Source organism: Pteropus vampyrus, unplaced genomic scaffold (genome assembly GCF_000151845.1).
Source record: "Pteropus vampyrus isolate Shadow unplaced genomic scaffold, Pvam_2.0 Scaffold106, whole genome shotgun sequence".
In the NCBI taxonomy this organism is placed as follows: Eukaryota; Metazoa; Chordata; class Mammalia; order Chiroptera; family Pteropodidae; genus Pteropus; species Pteropus vampyrus.
This window is the reverse complement of record NW_011888887.1, coordinates 5,039,760-5,060,834: the sequence shown is the minus strand read 5'-3', so window position 1 is coordinate 5,060,834 and position 21,075 is coordinate 5,039,760. Positions and strand designations below refer to the sequence as shown.

The 21,075-nt window shown below is 38.2% G+C and overlaps 1 protein-coding gene across 6 annotated transcripts in view; it reads left to right on the top strand.

Moving 5' to 3' along the window:
* NREP (neuronal regeneration related protein) overlaps positions 1 to 20,193 on the top strand; it is a 319,682-nt gene extending 299,489 nt beyond the window's left edge. For 4 of the 6 annotated variants that reach the window (XM_011365161.2, XM_011365160.2, XM_011365163.2 and 1 more), the window contains exons 4-5: positions 13,890 to 13,967; positions 18,446 to 20,193. In XM_011365161.2, the coding sequence (XP_011363463.1) occupies positions 13,890 to 13,967; positions 18,446 to 18,571 (204 nt within the window). In that variant the 3' untranslated portion in view covers positions 18,572 to 20,193. Of the gene's footprint in view, positions 1 to 13,673; positions 13,785 to 13,889; positions 13,968 to 18,445 lie in introns of all 6 variants that reach the window. The other 2 variants (XM_023533612.1, XM_023533611.1) reach the window with 2 other exon arrangements.
* Positions 20,194 to 21,075: the final 882 nt, after the last annotated feature.

Here is a 21,075-nt window from a genome sequence, read left to right as displayed (position 1 = left end):
CTAATTTGGTCAATAATCTGGTGACCATCTAAAGGGAATCTCATCACATGATATGCAAAAGTTGAGGAAAGCCAAGAAGAGCAAGAAGGAATTTTCTGGAATTTCTTCTGGATACAGCACAGACTCCTAGCTTAGAATGCGTCAGGTGCAAGATTTTCAACATGAAATGGTTTCACTAGCTCTTTTTAGCCCCTTCAGATGAGGCTGACTTATCACTGAGTCTCTCAAAAGTGACATAAGTAAGCGTTGCTCCCTGAATTCTTTCTTCCCACTCCCACTTCATAGTTTCAAAAAAATTTTTTTTCAACTACTGTGTTTAGACCTTCGTAAATTTGATTTTTGTGGCTGGGCAGCCATACCAGGAACTATGTGAACGAATACTTTATTTCTAGCCACAGCGGAATTTATTTTCTTAGAGGAAGCAGGCCACTTGTTATTCTAATGTGTCCCAGGAGTCCCTCCTTCTGTGCCTCTGCTTACTCAGTCCTAGAAAGAATGCTCCTCCTGACGAAATAGTCATTTTCTAGACCCCAGTACATCCAGCAGAAATAATCACATGCTCCTTTGTACACTTATCACACTTCTAGTGGTCTAGCTGTACTGCCTTATTTCTGTGGGTTTTTCCTACTCTCCCAAGATTAGAAACTTGAAACAAGAACCTTGACCCTTAGTAACTCAGCATCATCTCTCTTTGGTAGTAGTTGAGTCTGCGGTGCCTCATTTTTTTCCTTTTCCTCTACCAGCAGGATGGTAAATTTAGATGTGGAAAAGTTTCATCATTGAGAGAGAACTCTAGAACAGCTAGTGAATTTGATTAGTGTTCTCTTTCTACACAGTAGAAGAAAACCCTAACCTTCACTGACATGCTCTAGTGGGACCTTAGAACACATCCCTTATCCATGAATCAGTCCGATAACTGTTGCAGAATCTATCCAGAATTTAGCACATCCTTAGTGATCAATAAATGTCTGTGGAATAAATGCAAGAGTCAGTGGTCACGGATACGTGAATACCTGCTTGTTTTCTTCTGGGCAGAACCAAGTAGCTCACCTTGAGATTTACAACCCGTAACAGCCCATCACTTTGCAGAGTTGTGACAGTTCCAATTATAAAATATTTAAGCACAGATTGTGAATTTACTACTGAAAAGTCCCTTTCATTGAACATTTAAGAAGGCTCAATGTTAGGGACGTAGGGAGGTGAGGAGAGTTAAGTGAAATCTAAGCACACTACAAAAACAATTCCTAAATTCTGTGTTTCCTTCTTTTACACTTGTTTAGGCAGAAGCCGTCCTAAGAGAGTCTAAAAAGTTAGTTTGGTCTGGTCTGCTGAAAGAGGAATCTCACTTCAGGGTAGATTCGCACATCCGAAACATTGGCTGTGGAGTGCCATTATGCACTAGGTTATTAATGTTTTTCCAGCAGCTTTGCAGTTTGTCTCAACAATCTGAGGTAGTCATGACAGTAGAGTATAATCCGCTCTGGTTTGACAAAGTAGCGAAATCTTCATAAATAAAATTATTACTTTGTATTACCTTAGAATGGTTTCCAATCTAAGCTTTTTGTCTTAAATGTGTTAGGATTATCTAGCTGGAGATATTTTTAAACCTTTGGTTTTAGACCGTTTTACTTTCATAGACTAAAATACAATTGTAACTCGTGTTCAAAAAGGAGGAGGAAGAAGAGTTACATATGAGAGTGTGGCCAGTGAAAGGAAAGTCTGTCCATTTTAAGCTGAAATTGGGAATCAGAGCCATTGATTGGAAAGAAAGGGAGAATAGCTGAATAGTCGCCATTAAAAGACGAGCCAGAGACTCATACCAATAAGTAATTAAAACAAGAGGGAGAGTCATAATGTGCACAGAAGTTTTGGTGCGGCTGCCCGGTTCTAGCTCTTTTTCCCTTCTCCCCTCCCAGCCCATACTCAGATCACCATCACACACCACTGTCCTTTGATGACTGGGGCAGGTAACAGCCTTCCTGTCTGAATTGTGTTTGATATCATTCCAGCAGGGAAAAGTACTGCAGTCCAGTAGCTGAACAGGGAGACAGCTATACAAGTTACTGTGTTTAAAATGGGTCTAGGCATTTTGAGGACACTTTTAATGGATAAAAGCAGTATCGGACACAGACCCGTTCTCAAATAGGAAAGAGTAGAAATCAGGAGAAGATATTGCATCTTTGGCAGCCCACATTCAGAACTCTCAAGGAAAAACTATAGTTAGTAGTTAGATGGACAAAACCTATTGACTAAGATCCTTATAAACATGACCCAAGTAAGAGATTGTTATTAAGTACTGTTTCATGCCCTTTACGAAGTCTAAGTCGTGGTAGTGGAAGTTACCCAAAAGACTTAGTGCCTATGGCCATGCCACCCTGAATGTGCCGGATCTCGGAAGCTAAGCAGAGTCGGTCCTGGTTAGTACTTGGATGGGAGACCACCTAGGAAGACCAGGTGCTTTAAGCGTTTTTTTAAAAAGGCTTAGTGGGACCATGACTTAAAATTCTGTTCTTTGAACATTTGCCAGGCAGTTACTGAACCTCAGTGTATCAGTGTAGGGGGCGGGGGTGGGGAGTGTCGGTTGGGGGAGGTGGTGGCAGCACACGATTGAACATTTAGTTTAGTGCCTGCTGCATTTTAGGGACTCAGTTAGTACTGGCCGAAAGAATGACTACTGTGTAGGAAATGGACCCACTATTTGAAACAGGCAACATCAGGGATTTCCAGTTGGTGTAGTTAAGAGAATTAGAACTTGAAAAGATGAATTAATTAACTAGCCCACTCCTTTCCTGAATAGATGTCCCAGGATATGGTGGCTTAGTTCTAAAAACACTTTTTTTGAAAAAAATGTGTCTGCTTCGTTGGCACTTCCGGACCAAACTAATGGGGCATACTCTTTGATAAGATGTTCGTTCTATAAGATTGAAAGCTACCTACCAAATATTCAATACTTCACAGAAAGTAAGTACTTAGTAAATATTTTTTGATTAATTCATTGGGTAATTGAGATTATATACCCGACCAATCCAATTAATATAGCATCAGAAATTCTGCCCACATCTTCTCTGAGCCCTTCTCATCTTCATAATTTTGATTCTTAATTACCTGTATTTGACTCTTTCCGAAGTCTGGATGCTCTGGACCATAACTGAGTCTCCATTTCATGCTGCCCTGTGGAGACTTGGGTCTAATTATACATCATAAATGCCCCTGGCCTTGGTTATTTTGCTCGCTTCTTGATAATAGAATCTTAAATTGTTCTGATCTTGTTACCAAGGTCTGGGAGCCAAGTCTCCACATCTTTTCATTTCATCTTCATTAAGCCTATTTCTTTTTTCTTTTCTTTTTTTTTTTTTTTCATGAGGACTGCTTTTTAAACTTTAATTTTATTTTATGAGGCTTAACCGTCTACACTGTCACAATCAATTCAATCAGAAATTCAATTAAATTTGCTCTTTGGCATCATAGAAATAATTCATCTGATAATTAATGTGAATTTTTACTAAATTGATCAGCTGTTCTTATGTTGTTTAGACAAAGCCAAAGGAGCAACGCAACTTTGACTGTGATTAAGTGTAGTACTCCACATGTAATCTGAAGATCAAATGCACTTACCTTGTTATCTGCTACCTGGTATCTTCATGATAGTAGTAACTAATAATTGGCTTGTTACCCATCTCCATTTTTCCATTTTTCTATCTTTAGAACTGTCTACATTTCTACTACATTAATTAAGAGTTTCCAAGTAGAGTCAGGTTAAATTTGTTTTTCTTTCTGAATTACCATTCGTAGTCGTTTACACACTGCCTCTCTGGTCTGATAAGTGTTTCTGTTCTTTCTCTTCGACTCGATCACTTTTTACTTTTATGTAGTGTATGGTTTGTCTATCTTCAGATCATTGATCAAGATAAAATTTTAATTCTCCTGTAAGCAGTTTGTTTTTAAATTGACTGAAATTTTGAAAAGTAAACTTATGGTGAACATGTTTCAAATGCATCTCATGAAAGAAAGATATTCTGAATTAGATTGGCCGTTGCTAGGTCATTTGAGAAAGTGTTTGAGTACGCACTTGGGGGTTGTAGTAAAACGATTCGGCTTCTCAGCAAACACCCTTTGCAATTAGCTTTAGTGATTACTGGATATTTGTATCGTGCTGAACATTTCCTTCCATGGAAAACAGAGAAAAGACAAAACTCTGATAACCAATGTTGCTTGAGTTTAATTAGATCCAGAATCCTAATGGAGCCAAGACGAAGTTGCCGCTCTAAGAGTAGTCTTTCCTCAATAGCCATACAACACATGAACATGGAGGCGCAAACCCTCGGTGCCCTCAAACACTGCTATTTGTTTGTTTGTTTGTTTGTTTAGGCAAATTATTTTTGAAAGGCAGCTATTTATCAGAAACACAGGCAGCAGAGCAACATATATTTTTGAGAAAATTACTCTTGACAGTAGGTATCAGAAGTCCATCTAAAGTACATCACAAGGGCACTAAGCAGAGATGCTCAACAGCTGGGGACATTGAAAACTGGCCCCAGCACTCAGGGGCCTCATGGCAGCATGTCAGGTGGCTTTGCGGAGGCAGAGATCGATATTGACAGACTGTGTTCTGTTAGAGGAGAAACTGGGTTTGAGTCTTGTCGTCCCCATTTTTTTTTTTTTTTGCTTTTGTGAACTTGGGCATGCTCTCTGACTGCTCTCCCTGAGCATTCTCACCTAGAATGGTGAGGATGACGACAATGACAGCTAACCAGATCCACTTACTTATGTGTCTGATCCCGTTGCCAGCACTTTACATATACTAATGCATTTCATCCTTGAAACGGCACTGAAAGGATTAAATGAGGGCACCTGGAAAACATGCCTAAAATTTAAAAATTAATAAAAAAAAAATAACAAACTGTGTGTGCATTTCCACAGAAAATTTTGGATCCCCAAATTTACACACTCTGCCTGTGTGGGTTCCAACAAGTCCTGTGTATCACTCATAGTTCTCTTCTGTTGGAGTAGTATAGTTTTGATGATTGGTGTGCAATGGAAGGAAGACAAAAAGCTGAGGTTGAACTATTCTCCTTCTGGAGGATGCAGTCAGGACTTGGAATAAAGGTCTGAGTTTCCATTACTGTCTTTTGCATGTCAGTTAGCGTATGTGATCCCTTTTCCAGGGAACTTAGCCTCCTAATTTGGCATTCTTTTTGCAGTTGTCTTCACAACTCTTGAGATGTTTGTTTCTTCCGTGACTCCCAGCCCTGAAACACCTTAGTGATTTGATTGGCCGCCTTAGGTCTTCCCTACTTCCCATGGTACTGCCTGGCTGAGCCCTACTTTGAAGGCTCCACACAGTAGAGTTGAAAATCCAGGTGGTATACAGAGCACAGCTATCCTAATCTTATTCTGTTCCTCTTGTCCTTGTAGCTTTTGCAGTTTTCATAGAAGATAGTTTATTGGAAGCCTTTTAGTGTCCTCTTTGTGACCTGAGCACTTATAGCATGAGGATACAGATCTGGCTATGTTTTTCCATTTTTTTAAACCAAGCTTTTTATGAGATAACCAACTAGCCTCTGATTTAAACCAATTTTAATGATATCCTCCCACAACAGAAACTACTTTCTCTCCAAATTCGGTGATCTGTTATGATGCTGTTCTATAGTAAAGATATGTCGGTCTTTAAATGGCTAAGACAATGCAAGACAAGCACTGAACTGTGAAATGACTTTTACTAAGTGCTAAGGGATTTGCCGCTGCCAGCAGAAGAGGGTGCACTGATGGAAAGAATGAGTAGTTTCTTTTGGAATGAGCGCTTTGGGAGAAAATGCACACTTTCTGGAAAACTCAGTCTTGCACATGTCAGCAAGAGGAATGCTTTGAAATGTCCACAAACTTCTCAAAAGCAGACTGGCTATCTCATCATCCACTTAGACTAAGAAAAATTCAAAATCCTTATATCTAGATAAAGATAGACCTATCTCACTGGCCTTTTATCGAGGGCTTTAACAAAAGACATCTGATTTTTGAAGACTTGTTCTTCCATGTTGCTGGTAAAAAATTTCATAAGATTTTAATGGATAACACGGTAATTTTAGGATAAGAGGGGGAAAAATAGCATTCTTGGTGAATAGAAATCAGACTTCTTATAGTTATTTGAAACCCAGCAAGCATACCTAAAATTATTCAAACCAGCTAATAAAAGCAAGTCGAGATGTTTCCTATTAACCTTGGAATGTGCTTGGAAAAAGTCCTGCTAACTCCAGATGTCCACTATTGGAAAGCATATCAACAGCAGTACTCTAATTTGTGGCAGAGAATACTGTTCAAAAATTCACAAGTGCAGTTTAGTGTGTCAGGGCACAATATTATTTTCTTCCTTTCTTTCCTCCTTCTCTTTCACCTTAAAAGTAGGAGAAACATTGCAAAATGTAATGTTTTTAATCTCTTGATTGCAAATGAAAACCAATTTATATAAAGGAATAAGGTGGTCCAGACTTGGAACTCAGATGTGTTAAGTAAATATTTACTCTGGTTCCACTCCAGGGAGGTAAAAGATTTTATTAACATATTTGTTGAGGTCATGGGGGCAAGGAAAAACTTATGCTGTGCTTAAATGCCTGAGGGGCCTTTTTTTTTTTTTTTTTTTTTTTTTTTTGCTGCTAGTTAACAAAGGCCGTATTTTTTTCTGCTGAAAAGAACAAATATCTTGTTTTGTGGCCTTTACTTTTTATTGTTCATTCACAAACTACTTAATCTCAAACCAGAGCTTTCAAAAGCTACTTTATTTTTTCTCTTTGTTAGTGAAATCTCTTCTTAGATATCCTTTATGAGATTTGTTTCCAAGCTTTACTCTTGTATTTTTTCTTCTGGTTTACTTTGGGCTGTTATCAGCTCTTTGTACTTTGTTTTGTCTTCATAACTGAAAAGAAAATTCTCCCATTAAAATCTAGATTTGAAGTGGTGAACTTTATTCCTTGAGTCCAGTCCACAGTTTGGCTGTGATTATTGTACCAGGCTGACCTCCAGCCCAGTGGAGGGCCTCTTGGCAGAAATCTGAGAATTCCTCGATCAGTAACTCCCTTTTTTGGATTTATGGAGTCTTTAGGTGGATTGCTTTGTGCTAAGCATGTTCTTCTTGGAAAGGAATGAGGCTGGTATGAGAGGAGGAGTTTTCTCAGCACAAATGCTTGCAGCTAACTTCTGTGTTCACCAGGCTTGAATTACCCAGCTGCTACTGCACCTCGCCTTGAACCATGTACCATCAAAGCCCTGAAAAACTCACATCGTGAACTGTTTTAAATAGTGGTGAAAAAGCAAAGTTGGATAGTGTTGTTAACCTTTTGTGGCTTGCTCCTGTCTTGATTCATTGCTCTTCTTGAAAATCTTTGCTATTATTCTTAAAAATCAAATTTCAAAAGACTCAGCAGCCAAACAGGCAGAATATTATATTGTGGAACAGAGTGACTGTGAAAGTTCTTTGTGCTGACGATTAATTTCACTTGTAAACACTTTCATTTTGTTGCCAGGAGATTTCCTTTTCTTTTCTCTGCCTAGTTGAAATTTAGAAATAAAATTCTACAGCTGTCAGGTTTGCATATATTCATCAGAGGCCTCTCAAGATGGCCTCACAATGAGCAGTGTGAATTTAGAAGATTCCACTATTAAGGTCTTCACAGCTTGTTTCAGACACCCCATCTCACAAAGTAAAGAATTATAAATCTTTGGCCTGCCTGGCACATAATGTTGGATGGTAACATAATCTGCTGTATAATATTAATAAAACATGAACATTTTCTGTGCCCATAGTGGATCTGTGCACCCAAAGCAAAGCTAATGCCAGTAGGCTTAACCAGTTTGTGAGCTGTCACCATCTTCCTTATTGAACCACAGTTGTTTCCCTTCCCCATTTGTACAGGTTAAGGACTTGTCAGGCCATGGAAAAGCCAGTGTCAGCAGGTGTTATAATACAGCACTGCCCTAAAAAGGCCATCCTTTTCTTTCTGGCAGGAGAGCATTTATGGCTAAGTGTTTGTAATGCTTTCTCTGTAATTACCCATTGTTACCACAGCCAGCTTCTGTGTGCATGTGTGTGTGTGTGTATTTAAATTAGGTCACTGCATGTTTCAACTAGTTCCCAAATGAGAATGTTTGCCAACTTAGGCACTAACACTTTTATTCTGTTTTCTAGAATGTGCAGAGGTTACATACATTATCTGAATCGCTCAGTGTTCTGCTCGTTTATCTCTTTGTCTTCCCACTGCAATGCATTTCCTTCATTGCTAGCTTCATCTCCAAGCAGCATTCACAGAGTTAGGCAGATCTCTAAGACTAGGTCTCTAGAGACAGTGCATCATCTTTTGGCACCATCTAATCATTGATGTAATGCTGTTCAGGGAAAAGGATCCTTGTAACTCATTTATGGTTTCAGTTTGCATTCTGTCCTCTCACATGACCAGCAACACCTGGGAGCACAGTAGCTCTTGAGGGAGATTCTCAATAGCACCACATCAAAGGGGATTTACAGAAATTGAGTGTGTAGATGCATGTAAATTCCCCTTGTATAACAGTGCTAGGTTACACAGCCTCCTAGCCATTTAGATGGAATTGAACATGCAGATACATATACATAGTACATGTGCAGACACACACATGCTCTTTAATTGGCAGAGAGATTATGAAATGTACTCCTTTGATGCTTAAAGTATTAATTATGCAGGTTGGATACCTGCTGCCCTAGTCTGCTTTCCTAATTGGTGACTTAACCTGTCCTTGTTAAGTCATAAGAGGGCCATGTATGTGCATTCCTTAATCACAGAGAACTCTACCAAGGATAGAAAATAATATTATAATTGTGGTCATTAATAACCAAGCCATGCAATATATTCATAGCAGATTTCAGAGAAAGTATGTTAATCAGTTAAGCAGCATATATGTATGTGATGTATTTAGACTCTGAATAAAGCCACGACTTTGCCTTTGAGGATCATTCTCATATAAGTCTCCTCAAAGAAATATTGTAAATGAAGAGAGGCATATACAAATTTGGAAACAAGTAGTAAATAGATACAATTCAAATTTTACATGCAGTATAAAGTGCTAGGAAACATATCAATTAGATTGATTCTGTACACACTATTAGAAAATAAATAGCAAGTTTTGAAATGAAAAGCTTAAAAGGTTAAAAAAAGAATTTAAAGGATTATCTAATTTGCATTTTTTTAGAAGCTTGGAGAAGTGGTCTCTGATTTTCCCCACAAATTATTTTTCTAATTTGAACACCAAGTAATATCCATTGGCAAGATAATTAATTACCTTATAGACTTAAAAAAGTGAAGTTATTTTGTATGATGCATTGTCCAAAGAATAACAAGCCTCAAAAGAAAGAAGGATTTAAAAAGGTAAAAATCATGAGCATTTTATTTTTAACTTGGATGCTGTGATAGACAATTGAAACTTAAATAGCCATCCATCAAATACATTTAAGAGAATCAGTAAGAAATAGTACATTTTCACCATAAAACTATAGGTTTAAATATATAGTGGGTTTAACTATATTAAGTATACTTGAAAGCAAAAAATTGGTTTTACCTAAGAGTTATTCATGGATATTTAAATACATATCTATCATGATTAGTATATTTAAACAAATGTAGTTCTTCATGTCAGTTCTGTTGTTTTTAAACATAGTTGTCAGTGATATAAATATAGCATTGTAGAAAAAGGCACATTAACTCATATATTTAGTGACAAACATAGACACTCAAACTACCCTAGAATTCAAGCAAAACCTTTGCATGTCCTGCAATTTAAAACAATAAAAAATTTTTCCCTTTATATTTTCCAAATGCTCATGTTTTCTTAGTTGTTGAGGGTATAGCTTGCTTCTCTGTTTTCTCACTTCTGGAAAAACAGTCTTCTGGAGGGTTTTGAGGACTTTACTTGAGCAAGAACAAACAAATGCTGCTTTTTTCTATGGAAACGGTTTTAAAAGGACACGTACTTCTCTTGTGAAGATCAAGGCACACTTTGGCTTACTCATTTAATACGACAGCAGTTTTGAAGTATTTCCATGTGGATTGCTTGCATTGCTTACATTTTTGAGATGTACACCACCACCACGAAGAGAGAGAGAACTCGGTAAAGTTTATAAAGGAAAAGGTTAATTGTTCTTCATGAAAAACACAAACTTGAATCCAGAAAAAGGAATGACTGTAATATAGTTTAATCTATTTTTCTATTTTCGGGGCGGCGTTTGCTTGTTCCGGGGAGGATTTAGTTTTTGGGTTCCGGCGGAACGGGAGGGCTTCCGGAAGGCCGGTTCACTTTGTTCTTTTTTTTTGCCCCCCTTTTTTTCATTCTTCAAAGGCTTCGTTTCCGGGTTCTTTTTGGGTTCCCGTTTTTTTGGCTTGGTTAAAAAAAAACTGGTGGGGCGCAGCCTGTTGTGTCGTCGCTTCTTGTGTGATTCCTCGCTGCTCTCCTTGCTGCTTCCTTCTTTTCTTTTGTTGGTGGTGCTAGTTGTTTTTTTGGTTGTTGTTTTTTTTTTTTTTTTGTTTTTTGCTTGTTGTTCCAGCTGTTTTTCTTTTCCTCTTCATCTCTGTTTTTGTTTTGTTGTTGTTGTTGTTGTTGTTTTAATGCACTTAAAGCCCACTGTATTAGTTTGAGGGCTGTCAAAGTACCAAGACTAGGTGGTTGAAACAGTAGAAGTTTATTTTCTCACAGTTCCGGAGTCTAGAAGTCTGAGGTCAAGGTGTTGACAGGGTTAGTTTCTCCTGAGACTCCTCTCCTTGGCTTGTAGACGGTCTTCTCCTTGTTTCTGTGCGTGGTCTTCCCTCTGTGTGTGTCTGTGTTCTCATTTCCCCCTTTTGTAAGGACATCATTCCTTGGATTAGGGTCCATCTTAAAGATCTCATTTTAACTTAATCACCTCTTTAAAGACTCATCTCTAAATACGGTCACATTCTGAGGTGCTGGGTGTTAAGACTTCAACATATGAATGGGGGCGGGGCACAATCCAGTCCATAGCACACACTTTTAAAACGATCTTTTAGAGGGTCTGTCACCCCTACTGCACACTCCTCCCACCCCCTCAATTTGAGCTTTTAGAAAGCAAGCCCTATTATTTTCTCTTCTTGCAATTCCCAGAACCTAAGTGTCCAGCACATTGGAGGTGATTTACAAACTCTTGGTGAGTGCACGATATCTTTTCTCTTAAGACCTTCATTTTAGAGTCTCACAACACCACAGGTATAAGAAAGAACAAAGTTGTAATGTAGGTATCATATAATTCCAATAATCCAGCACCTTTTTCCAAAACCTAAAAAGGAAGTTTAAATATTCTATTTAGATACCATGTCCAGGAATATGCTCAGTTCTTAGAGACCAGCCAAGCAGGTTTTAAGAATGTAACTGAGACTCCTCTGTTCTTGCCATTTGGGGCTCAAAAGTTCTGATTCTGAAGGAGACTGGAAGAATTTACCACAAGGCCAAAGTGACATTTACTTTTCTTAAAGTATACAATGATTACTTTATGACTCAAACACTAAAAAATGCCTAATTAGAAATGCCCCTCACAAATCTGTGGCTAAAATTAATATGTTTCAAAAGAACAAATTTGAGGTAGGTGGGGAAGTTTCCTCAGTTGTGGGTTTTGCTATCAGATACTCGTGTTCCTGAGTTCTTTGGCAAAAAATCACTGACTGTTTTTCTTAAAAAAGGAAAGTTAGAAAAACAAATTGTAATAATAAGTATAATTTCTGAGACGCAAGCTATTTTTTTCTCTACAAGTCAGACTCGGGTAGCTTTAGTATTGATGCTTTGAACCTAGAAGTTAAATGCTAAAGCAGTGTGATTTTGTTAAAATAGAATATCACAGAAAATCATAAGAACACAGACATAACGTTTACTTGATTTTCCTTTTCGTTGCATCCATATGCCTACTAGATTTTTACATATATTTTTATTAGTGTTTTCGGTTTACAATGGAACTTTGTTTCTCACTAATATGTGTACTATTTTTACTGTACTCGAAGCATGCTTTTAAAAGTAGTAATGTAGATAATGTAATCATCTTATATCTACTTATATTAAGTGAATTTACAGTTGCTCCCAATTTAGGGTCTCATAAAATTAAGCCCAAACTGGGATTTTGTATGCTGCAACTTTGTTTTAAGCTAGTGTATTTTAGATTGCAATTTTGTTTTCTTCACCCATTCCTGCCTAAAAGGAATGTCAGGGATGGCTGTTTGTCCCAAACAAGGTAGATGGTAGAATTCTCCCAGAAGGAGCTGGTGCGAGCTGGGGAAAGCTGAGCAAGAAGAAGGAGGTCGGGGTTGGGGGAATCACATGGCCAGAGCAGACCCTGTACAAAGTCAGAAAATAGGTCCAGTTCTTGCAAGATAAACTCTCAAATATTTAAGACCTAAATCTGTGCGGTGGCTATGAACTTGTGTAATTCTGAGAAACGGATGGTAGCTAGTTTGCATTCTGGGATAATTCAAGATCATGGGGGTAGTGGGAAGAACCAAAGTTTAGAATCTGGAAACCTGGTTTGAGTTCAGTTCCGTTCTACACTAATTATGACTTTGGGCAAGTCGGGTGACCTTTTTGGATTTCAGTTTCCTCATCTCAGTAATGATAAGACCTATTCATGGGCTTGTCATCAGGATAAATTAGGTGATATATGCAAAGCTGCTTTGTAAATTGGGATGTGCCATAAATGTTACTGGAGGAGAGCGATATTACTATCCCAGGAATCAGCATAGTCATCCACATTTGCTACCTCAGACCTCAGGATCAAATGGATTGATTGGGACATTGAAGACGTTGTGGTTAACCCAGTAATTAGGCTACCACATCTAGTACTTCCCAAAACAGAAACAACACGTTAAGTCTGTTAAACTATTAATGATGTGTGATTCTTTCTATTATTTATTAAATGTGATGCATATTTGTAGCGTTTAGAGAATCAGATCTGGAGGGGGTCTTAACAATTTCCTCCTCTCTCTTCAAGCCAGGCTGTATCAAATGCGAATTAGCCCTGAATTAGGTTGTTACATTCTGTATCTAAATTTCTTAAAGAAGATTTGGCATTTTTTCCCTCTCTAAATTCTCTTAGTACTTCAATAGTTCTTATGCCAAGTTCTTTCTTATAGCTGACCTAAATCTGTAGTTGTAATTTAAGTCCTAATCCCCTACGCCTGTCTTTATTGGAGATGGAGAACAGCTGGTCAGCAAACTTCTTATGATAATAAATCTTTGTATATTTAAAGAAGAGTTACTCAGTTTGACTCACTCTCCCCACCTGCCCCCGCTGCTGCCCCCACCCCCAAAATCATCAGTTCGTATTCTCTGAATCATTCATGGCACTGCTCCCCATCTTCCTGCCCCTCTCTCAGTAGCTACAGAGACTTGAAGAGAATGCAGGCTGCTTCCTCCTTTCCTCTCTTATGCTTTGTGAATAATTTCGAGTCTTCTGATAAATGATTAGGATAACCCCAAGAGTGTTTGATAGGTACATGGCACATTTATTTCATAAATATGAAATTTTACAAGAGTATTTATCATGGATTGCTTTGAAAGTTAGGCCTCCCCAAGTGCCTTAGTTTGCTCAGCCAGTCATGCCATGAAGCTGCCACTTGGTGTGCTGGAGATAACATTGATTGCTATCTCTGCTCTATTGGACTTAGTCTATTGGACACTGAGCTAAACCTCTCCTTAGTGCAGCAAACATTCTGAAGCACACTAACAGTCTGAAAGAGTTGATGGGCTTCCCCATGGCTCAAAGTTGGAATCAGGAAGTAAGTAACAATTGAGGAGAATTGAGCTCATTAAACTGACCGTTTGTGGTTTCAAAGTGGATCCTGTTTTTAATCTGAATGTGTGTGCTTTTATGTCTCTTACAGGTTTATTACCCGGAGCTCTCTGTCTGGGTCAGTCAAGAACCATTTCCAAACAAAGAAATGGAGGGAAGGCTTCCTAAGGTAAGATCCTTAGCTACTATTTTGGATTTTTCTTTTTCAAATTAGAAGCAATTTTTTAAAAAGCAAACTTACTCATTTTTTATTTTAATATCCATTATAGTCTACTATAATAATCCATTAATTTGATACTATTATAACCTTGGAAATAACATGTACTAAAAAAAAAGTCATATCTTAAAATCCTATGACTCTTAAAGTTCACATTATTTTCCTTTCTTAACAAATCCAAAGTCCAAGGCATATTTTCATATAAGATTATGGAATCAATGTACATTTTACAGATTTTTAATTAGTTTGTTCCCTTCCTGGGTAGATAAACTTAAATGTGTTGCTCAAACTAAAAGATATCTTAAAAGGATAAGAATGATGACAGTTTTGTCTGGTAATAATGCCTGAATGTCTGATAAGATTACCCATGAAACAAAACAGAAGGAACATTAAAAAAAAAAGAAACTGTTATGTTCTTTTTAATTTTTATGCTTAAAAATATTTCCTATAAACATGTTTCATTGTTCTGACATCTTAGATGTGACAGTTCTCTGCCTTAAGAAAATTTGTAAAATTTACATTTTAGATTTGCGTACCATTTCTGGGGAAAACAACAACAAAAACATTGAAAAATATATTTACCAGTTTTTACCGTAGATACATTTGCACTTTGCTTGTTAGGGTAAATGTCCATTTGACCTTAAACAAGAGGATTGTACTTTTTATCACTGACTTGCTGATTTTACAATTAATAAAGAAAAATAAAACCTATTGAAAATAAAATTAACATTTAAAAATTTCATATGTGTAATTGATGAGGCCTTCCCAGCTAGTACTGATATTTCAATACTTGAAAAGCTCTTATTTACCCTGAGTGATTTCAACAATACTCTTTTACTGACAAGCAGAGTTTGAAGAGAATGTGTCAACTGGCAGTTTGCACTGAAAGAAAATTCTAAATCACATTTAATTTTTTAGAGAATTTCTGAAGGTCACGGTTGAAATCATTGGCAGGAAAGTAGGTGAACAAAATGATTTGGGCCCTGCCTGAGCTCCATTTGCACTGATCTTGTAGAGTTGGAGTGGAAGTGAGCTAAAACGCTGGAGCTTTACTTAAAATACACCTACGCCCCATCATCTCACCACCATCATACCACTGGCATCGGCATTATAACTCAAAGCATTCTTTACTGGCTAGTTCAAGGTGTAATTCCCCTGAGTAGCAGTGGGGAAGACATGATAATGGAAAGTGCTGGAGAGACTGTAGTCTTCATTAGTTCTTGCCCCATTCAGGCATCCAGAGGTCCTCTCTTTGATACTGGTGATATCAACCAGAGGAACAAGACTAGGTAAATTCCTCAGTGAGGTCAGTAGTGCCTCCCTTTCCTCCTGGAAGGCCAGTCCAGGTCCTAGGCCTTGCCTACAATGAGGTATGCTCCAGAGGATTGGCACAATGGATTCTGTGATTCAGGTCTTCTGTTATTTTAAGTTCTTTCCTCTCTAAGTACATGAATAGTATCTTAAACATAAGATATTTATCCTATTTCCAGCAGTTTCTTTCTGGAAAAACACATCTTAAGAAAGCAATTGATTATTTTTTTTCAATAAATAATTACTGAACACCTAAAAGAAAAGGAAGGAAGGAATAGAGGGAGGGAGGGAAGGAAGGGAAGGAAGGAGGGAAAGAGAAAGGAAAAAGAATGCATAATAATAAGAAAAATAATCCTGACTTATTTGGTCCAAGGCACATTATTGAATAACTGGGGAATTCATATACTAATAGCCATCAGCAGAGAGGGCCATCCAACCTGAGGTAGCTCAGCTGTAGGCGTGTTCAAGAGCCCTGGTCTGTGGGAGCCACTGGACACATCTGTTTCCCTTCCTTCAGCCTTCTAGATTACTCAGGTTCCTCAGGAAGCAGGAAGATGGGATTATTTTTGCCTGAAGTCTTGTAAGGCTTCACTTGTGGAGAAGTAAGATGTTATTGTATCCCCTCTTGTAAACACCTTCTCCCCTTGCTGTAGAAGCCTAAAATTCTTTTAGAGGGAGCAGGAAAACTTTGTTTATTTATTTATTTTAATGAGGGACAGGAGGTTAGGATTGAAATCTAGTAAATTCTGGCCTCCAAAAAGAGGATGTGCAGTACTTACCCCTCAGGAGCTCCTCTCCCCCACAAGCATGTTTTGTTGGGTCATGGCCCCTCAGGCTGCTTGAGTAGCATATCTCCCTGCGTGAGTGACGCCATTGCCTCGCCATTGTCCATTTGTACTTCCTTGTCTCCTGTACAAGTTAATTTAGGGCGGGATGGGCAGAGGATGTTTTTTGTCTCTGTTTTAATCTTTGCAGGCTTAAAGTGTAATAGGTATACTCAAACTGTATTATGCACTCAGAACGTGAATAATAAATAAAGACATGAATGTTTGGGAGCCTCAAAAGAGAGAAAAAATAGTAAAAATGGTAAATTCTAATTTGAAATAATCTTCACATTTTTTTTTCTTCCCAAATTACCCAGATCCCACTTCATTTGTTTCTCCTCCCCCAACAACCAGTTAGTATGGTTCAAAATTGTTGGTTCAAAAGCTCTTCATTTCATTTTGTTGTGTATTTTCTGTGGAGGTAAAATATTAGTAAGAATGAGATCAATAAAGAGACAGACTGATGTTCTATATATTCACTTTTGAACAGAATAAGTCTGAACTGAAATTAGCAATTTTAAGCATAACCATGTACAAAGTGTAGTTGTTGAGTGAAATAATGTTTATGAACTTTTGATTTTCCTTCCTGGCCTGTGACAATTAGCAGCCATTGAACTCTTCACTTGTCCAGAACCCGAGTTTGTCATATTTTGAACCATACTAACTGGTTGTTGGGGGAGGAGAAACAAAAATTATTTTAAAGGTACCAGGATTACAGTGAATTTCTTTCTTTTTTTAATCTTGAAATTGCATGCCAAAATTTCAAGATTGAAATTATTTTACAACTGAAAGGAACTGCCAAAAATAATGCTTTTGGAAATTTATTTAGATCCTTAAGTGTGTGAGAGTAATGAATTATATTTTAATTTTCTGGTTTGGTCCTATTGGTATTTAATGGTATCAAAACAACCTCTAAATCACAATCTAAGACTTTAAAGTATACATTAAAGTATACATACTGAGTGGATTTTATATACACCCCACAAATGTTGTATGCTCTCAAAGTCTGAGGTTTTTAAACACAAAATTTAGGCATAGAAGATGTTTAATATGAAAACTCTATACGGTAAATAATACTTCTTAGACTTGGATTATCTGTTGCATTTAGTTCACCCTAAGGCTGCTGAAAACATTCAGTTCAAGTTGTTCAGAAGTTCTTGATTTCTGAATTCTTAAAAAAAAATTCAGATGTGATTGTTTACATATCACAAAGCAAGGTTATCACTTTAATCCAAGTATTTATATCCAGTCAAATTAGCTTATTAAAAATGTCCTGTTAGAGCATGTGGCCTCAGCAGAAAGAAAATAAAGATCTTTTAAAACCACAATAGGAAATTTTTTTTTCAAGAAAACTGCAGTTATTAGTAATTTGTCTAAAAGAGAAACTTGACAGATCAGTATTTTCATATCTGATGGGGACGTACAGTTTTATTCATGGTGAAGTAAGTCTTCTGTCTGATATCATCCCTTGGCAAATGGGCTTCATTGTCTTGTCCTCTTGCTGTTTGTTTGCAATGGTGAGCTTCTCCCCAAGGGTTTTGGACAGATCGCCTGTCATTCCGAGGTTGGGTTATTCTAGTCAGAAATACAGGAACCTCACTCATCAGGATTGTGAGGACAGACTTAGGATAAACCCCAGTCAGTCCAAAGTAGCTGAATCTCTCTTCTGGCCTGAGTTCACACTGCCGTCCTCTGTCCTGCAACTCCACCCAGCAGCCCCACACTATTTCCTTCGCAAACACTCTTCTACCTCTGATCTCCACTTCTGGTTCTACCATGAGGCCCGCATGTACTGTGCCAGTGCTTATAGAATAAACCACACATAAATTACCTTTGTGCAAGTTGCGATATGCTCTTAAGTATTTTTATTATATATTAGAAAATAATGACCCTAATCCACTATAGCTATTGAACCCTTTTTTAAAAATGTATTAATACTCCTACGAGCACCTCTCAGCCAGCCTAATGCCAGGCCCTATCTGATACTAAAAACTGTCCTCAGAAACCTGACTCTTGGAGAATGCTGCCTCTTACGTGGCTGGGTACAGCCATTAGAAACGCACTTGATTCTACTGAAGCCAAGGCAGCTAGTGTTTAATTACTTCATGCCCCCACAGACCTAATATTTACATTCAGGTGAACTGTGTTTAATATGTAAACTCTGTTTGCAAAACATCGAGAGTTCAAGGATAAAAGGCGGGAGGGAGAGGCAAAAATTTTCAAATGGTTTCAGAAGCATAACTGTGTCTCTCTTTTGTGTGTGTCTGTTTGTGTCTCGGCCCACCTGCTTTTCAGGGAAGACTTCCTGTCCCAAAGGAAGTGAACCGCAAGAAGAATGATGACGCTGAGGCTGCCTCCCTGACTCCACTTGGCAGCAACGAACTCCACTCCCCAAGAATTAGTTACCTCTACTCTTTTTAATCATAACACCTCCATTTGTATTACATATGGTGTATGGGTATTGATGAGGTCATGGTATCATATATGGGATTTTTTTCTGTGTAAATCATCAAGTATAAGAAGAAACTATGGGACTCTGAGCCTTGCTTTAGAGAATTTACAGTGGACAAATAGGTATCATCAAACCAGTTTTTAATCATTCTGACTCAAGTGAAAACGCTCAGAATTTCACACTGTGAATCCACGTTTACAACCCTTACAGGTGGGCCTTCAGGCCTGGTTCTCTACGACGATGTCTTCCACAACTCAAACTCCCACTGCTCTCACACAACCGGTCCACTCCTGCCTTGTCACTCACACAGCTCCCGACTGCTTCTTGCAGAGGCTGAGAGTCCCCATTTTTTTTTTTTCATTTAGATGTAACAAACCTAGTAGTTTATGTTCATCAATTGTCTGTATATCTCTATATTTTATCCATGTACTCTTTTGATGTATAGAAGTAGTTTGAAACTCATTGTTTCCTTGTGGTAAGTGACCGAGATGCTGCCACAGGACCTGAGACACTGATGAATGGTGCTATTTTGGACTTTCAACATGCTCCTTGGCGAGGTAGCTCTGATGGAGTTATTTTTTATTTCCATGTTCTAAGAAGGTGTTGGTACTCTGTTTCCCTGAATGTTGTTCTCTAGACTGGATTGACTTGTTTTCCTTGTGTCTTCAGTGTGGCTTTCTTCTTCAGCATTGTAGGTTGAGAGAATGCTACCAGCGAGAGTGTAAGAGACTCACGTCTCATTGGCTGGCACTCACGGACACGCAGGCACTGGAGCGGGAGCAATCACAAAACTGTAATTTACTTACCAAATCTTTTCCTTTCAGTAGTCTCGCCTGCCTAACTTAGAGAAAGAAAAGCAATAATTTGACAGGCGTTTTTAGGTGTCTCTCTTGGTTCTTTTTGTTTGGAAGACTGGGGGGGAAAAGGGCAAACTCTTTTTTAATAAATGCCCTCTGAAAAAAAAAATCCAAAAAACTGGCATCTGAGTAGGAATATGAAAATGACACCCTTCACAAAAATTAGGTTGGAAAAAATGTCTTTACAAAATTTAAAAAAAAAAAAATAGGCAGAGCACACGTTTTCGGCAGTTTCAATACGCAAGGCGTAGATCTTACATTTTTGTCCTTGCTCCCAATGGAATGGATAAATAAACAAATCAGAAATACCATCTACTCATGGAATGTTGTTGTGTTAGCCAGTCTGAAAGCCCACCTTAATTTTTATATAACTGTCTTTTAGCTCTTCCTTTGACAGGGCAGGCTCTGTTCTGAACTGTTCTGCTTCTGACTGTTAAACATCGATGACGCATGCGCTGCACTTCTTCGTTCTCTTCTCGCTCCCCCATTGGCCTGAGTTTCTCGTGCATTTCTCCTCTCCCTCCTTTGTTAGAATAGGTATATCAGCTGTGTAAATAGAGCAAGAAAACAGTATTCTGCATCTGTGGCATTTATGTAGAGTTGCAGTTGTGTACTGCTGAAAATGCAGGCTTTTGTAACAATGTGATCTTTACTGATGCACTCATGACAAGTACCCAATGTATTTTAGCTATTTTAGTAGTATTTGTTCAATAAATATACAAGCTGTAAGGTAACCGGCTTAGCTTGTCATTGGAAAGGCCTACTTTGGAATGCTTTCACTGGTTCATGTTAATTCATGTGTTCTCAGAGCCCCAAAAGTAGACTCAAGGGCAAATATCGAAAAGGATAGAATCAGCTCTGCATTTCATGCATTTTCCCTTATGAGGGTTTTATGAGATTAGGGGCTAGGCAGTGGTTCATTAGGATGGTATTTGCAGAGCCGCCTCTGGATACAAAGAAGAATTAAACTAAAACTCTTATTTCTACACATTTTCCCACACACCTCAAAACTTATTCTTTCTTACTCCTTACCATTAAGACCCACTCTGTGGTGTTCTTTATCCTTGCCAAAAGATACATGTTCAAACAAAAAGCTTATGCTTGTAAGATGATAAAATTTTGAAGTAGGGTTTTAAGTCATTAATTTATATGTGCTCATCTACCTGGAATCTAGCAGATGATGAGATGGCATCGCTAGAACCTTCTGGAGCTCTCATGTGACCCTGAAACCCTGCAGTCAGGAGGGTCCTGCTCTCTCGGTGCATGAGAAATGCCTGCTGCTCTCTTCCCGTCTATCATGAGGGTGCAACTTCAACTGGAATTACACACGAGTTGCTGAATAGGCTGGTTGGGGTCAGATATTTGAGTTTCACCTGAGCAGAGGCTAAGGAACAGACCCTGAGATAAGAGCCGGTGAGAGAAGGGAGAGGAGCAAATACGTGCATGGCCCCAAAGTGGGAACTCAGCCTCTGGAGAGTGGGGATCGGATGCCTTCTGCGAAAGCTTGGGTCTTGAGCCGTGTATGTGTGTATCAGACAGGACTTCTAAATTGGGGAGTTATATTTTGAAATTGATGCACATCTTAGATTTTGGTGAAGTTTCCTATTTACCCTCAA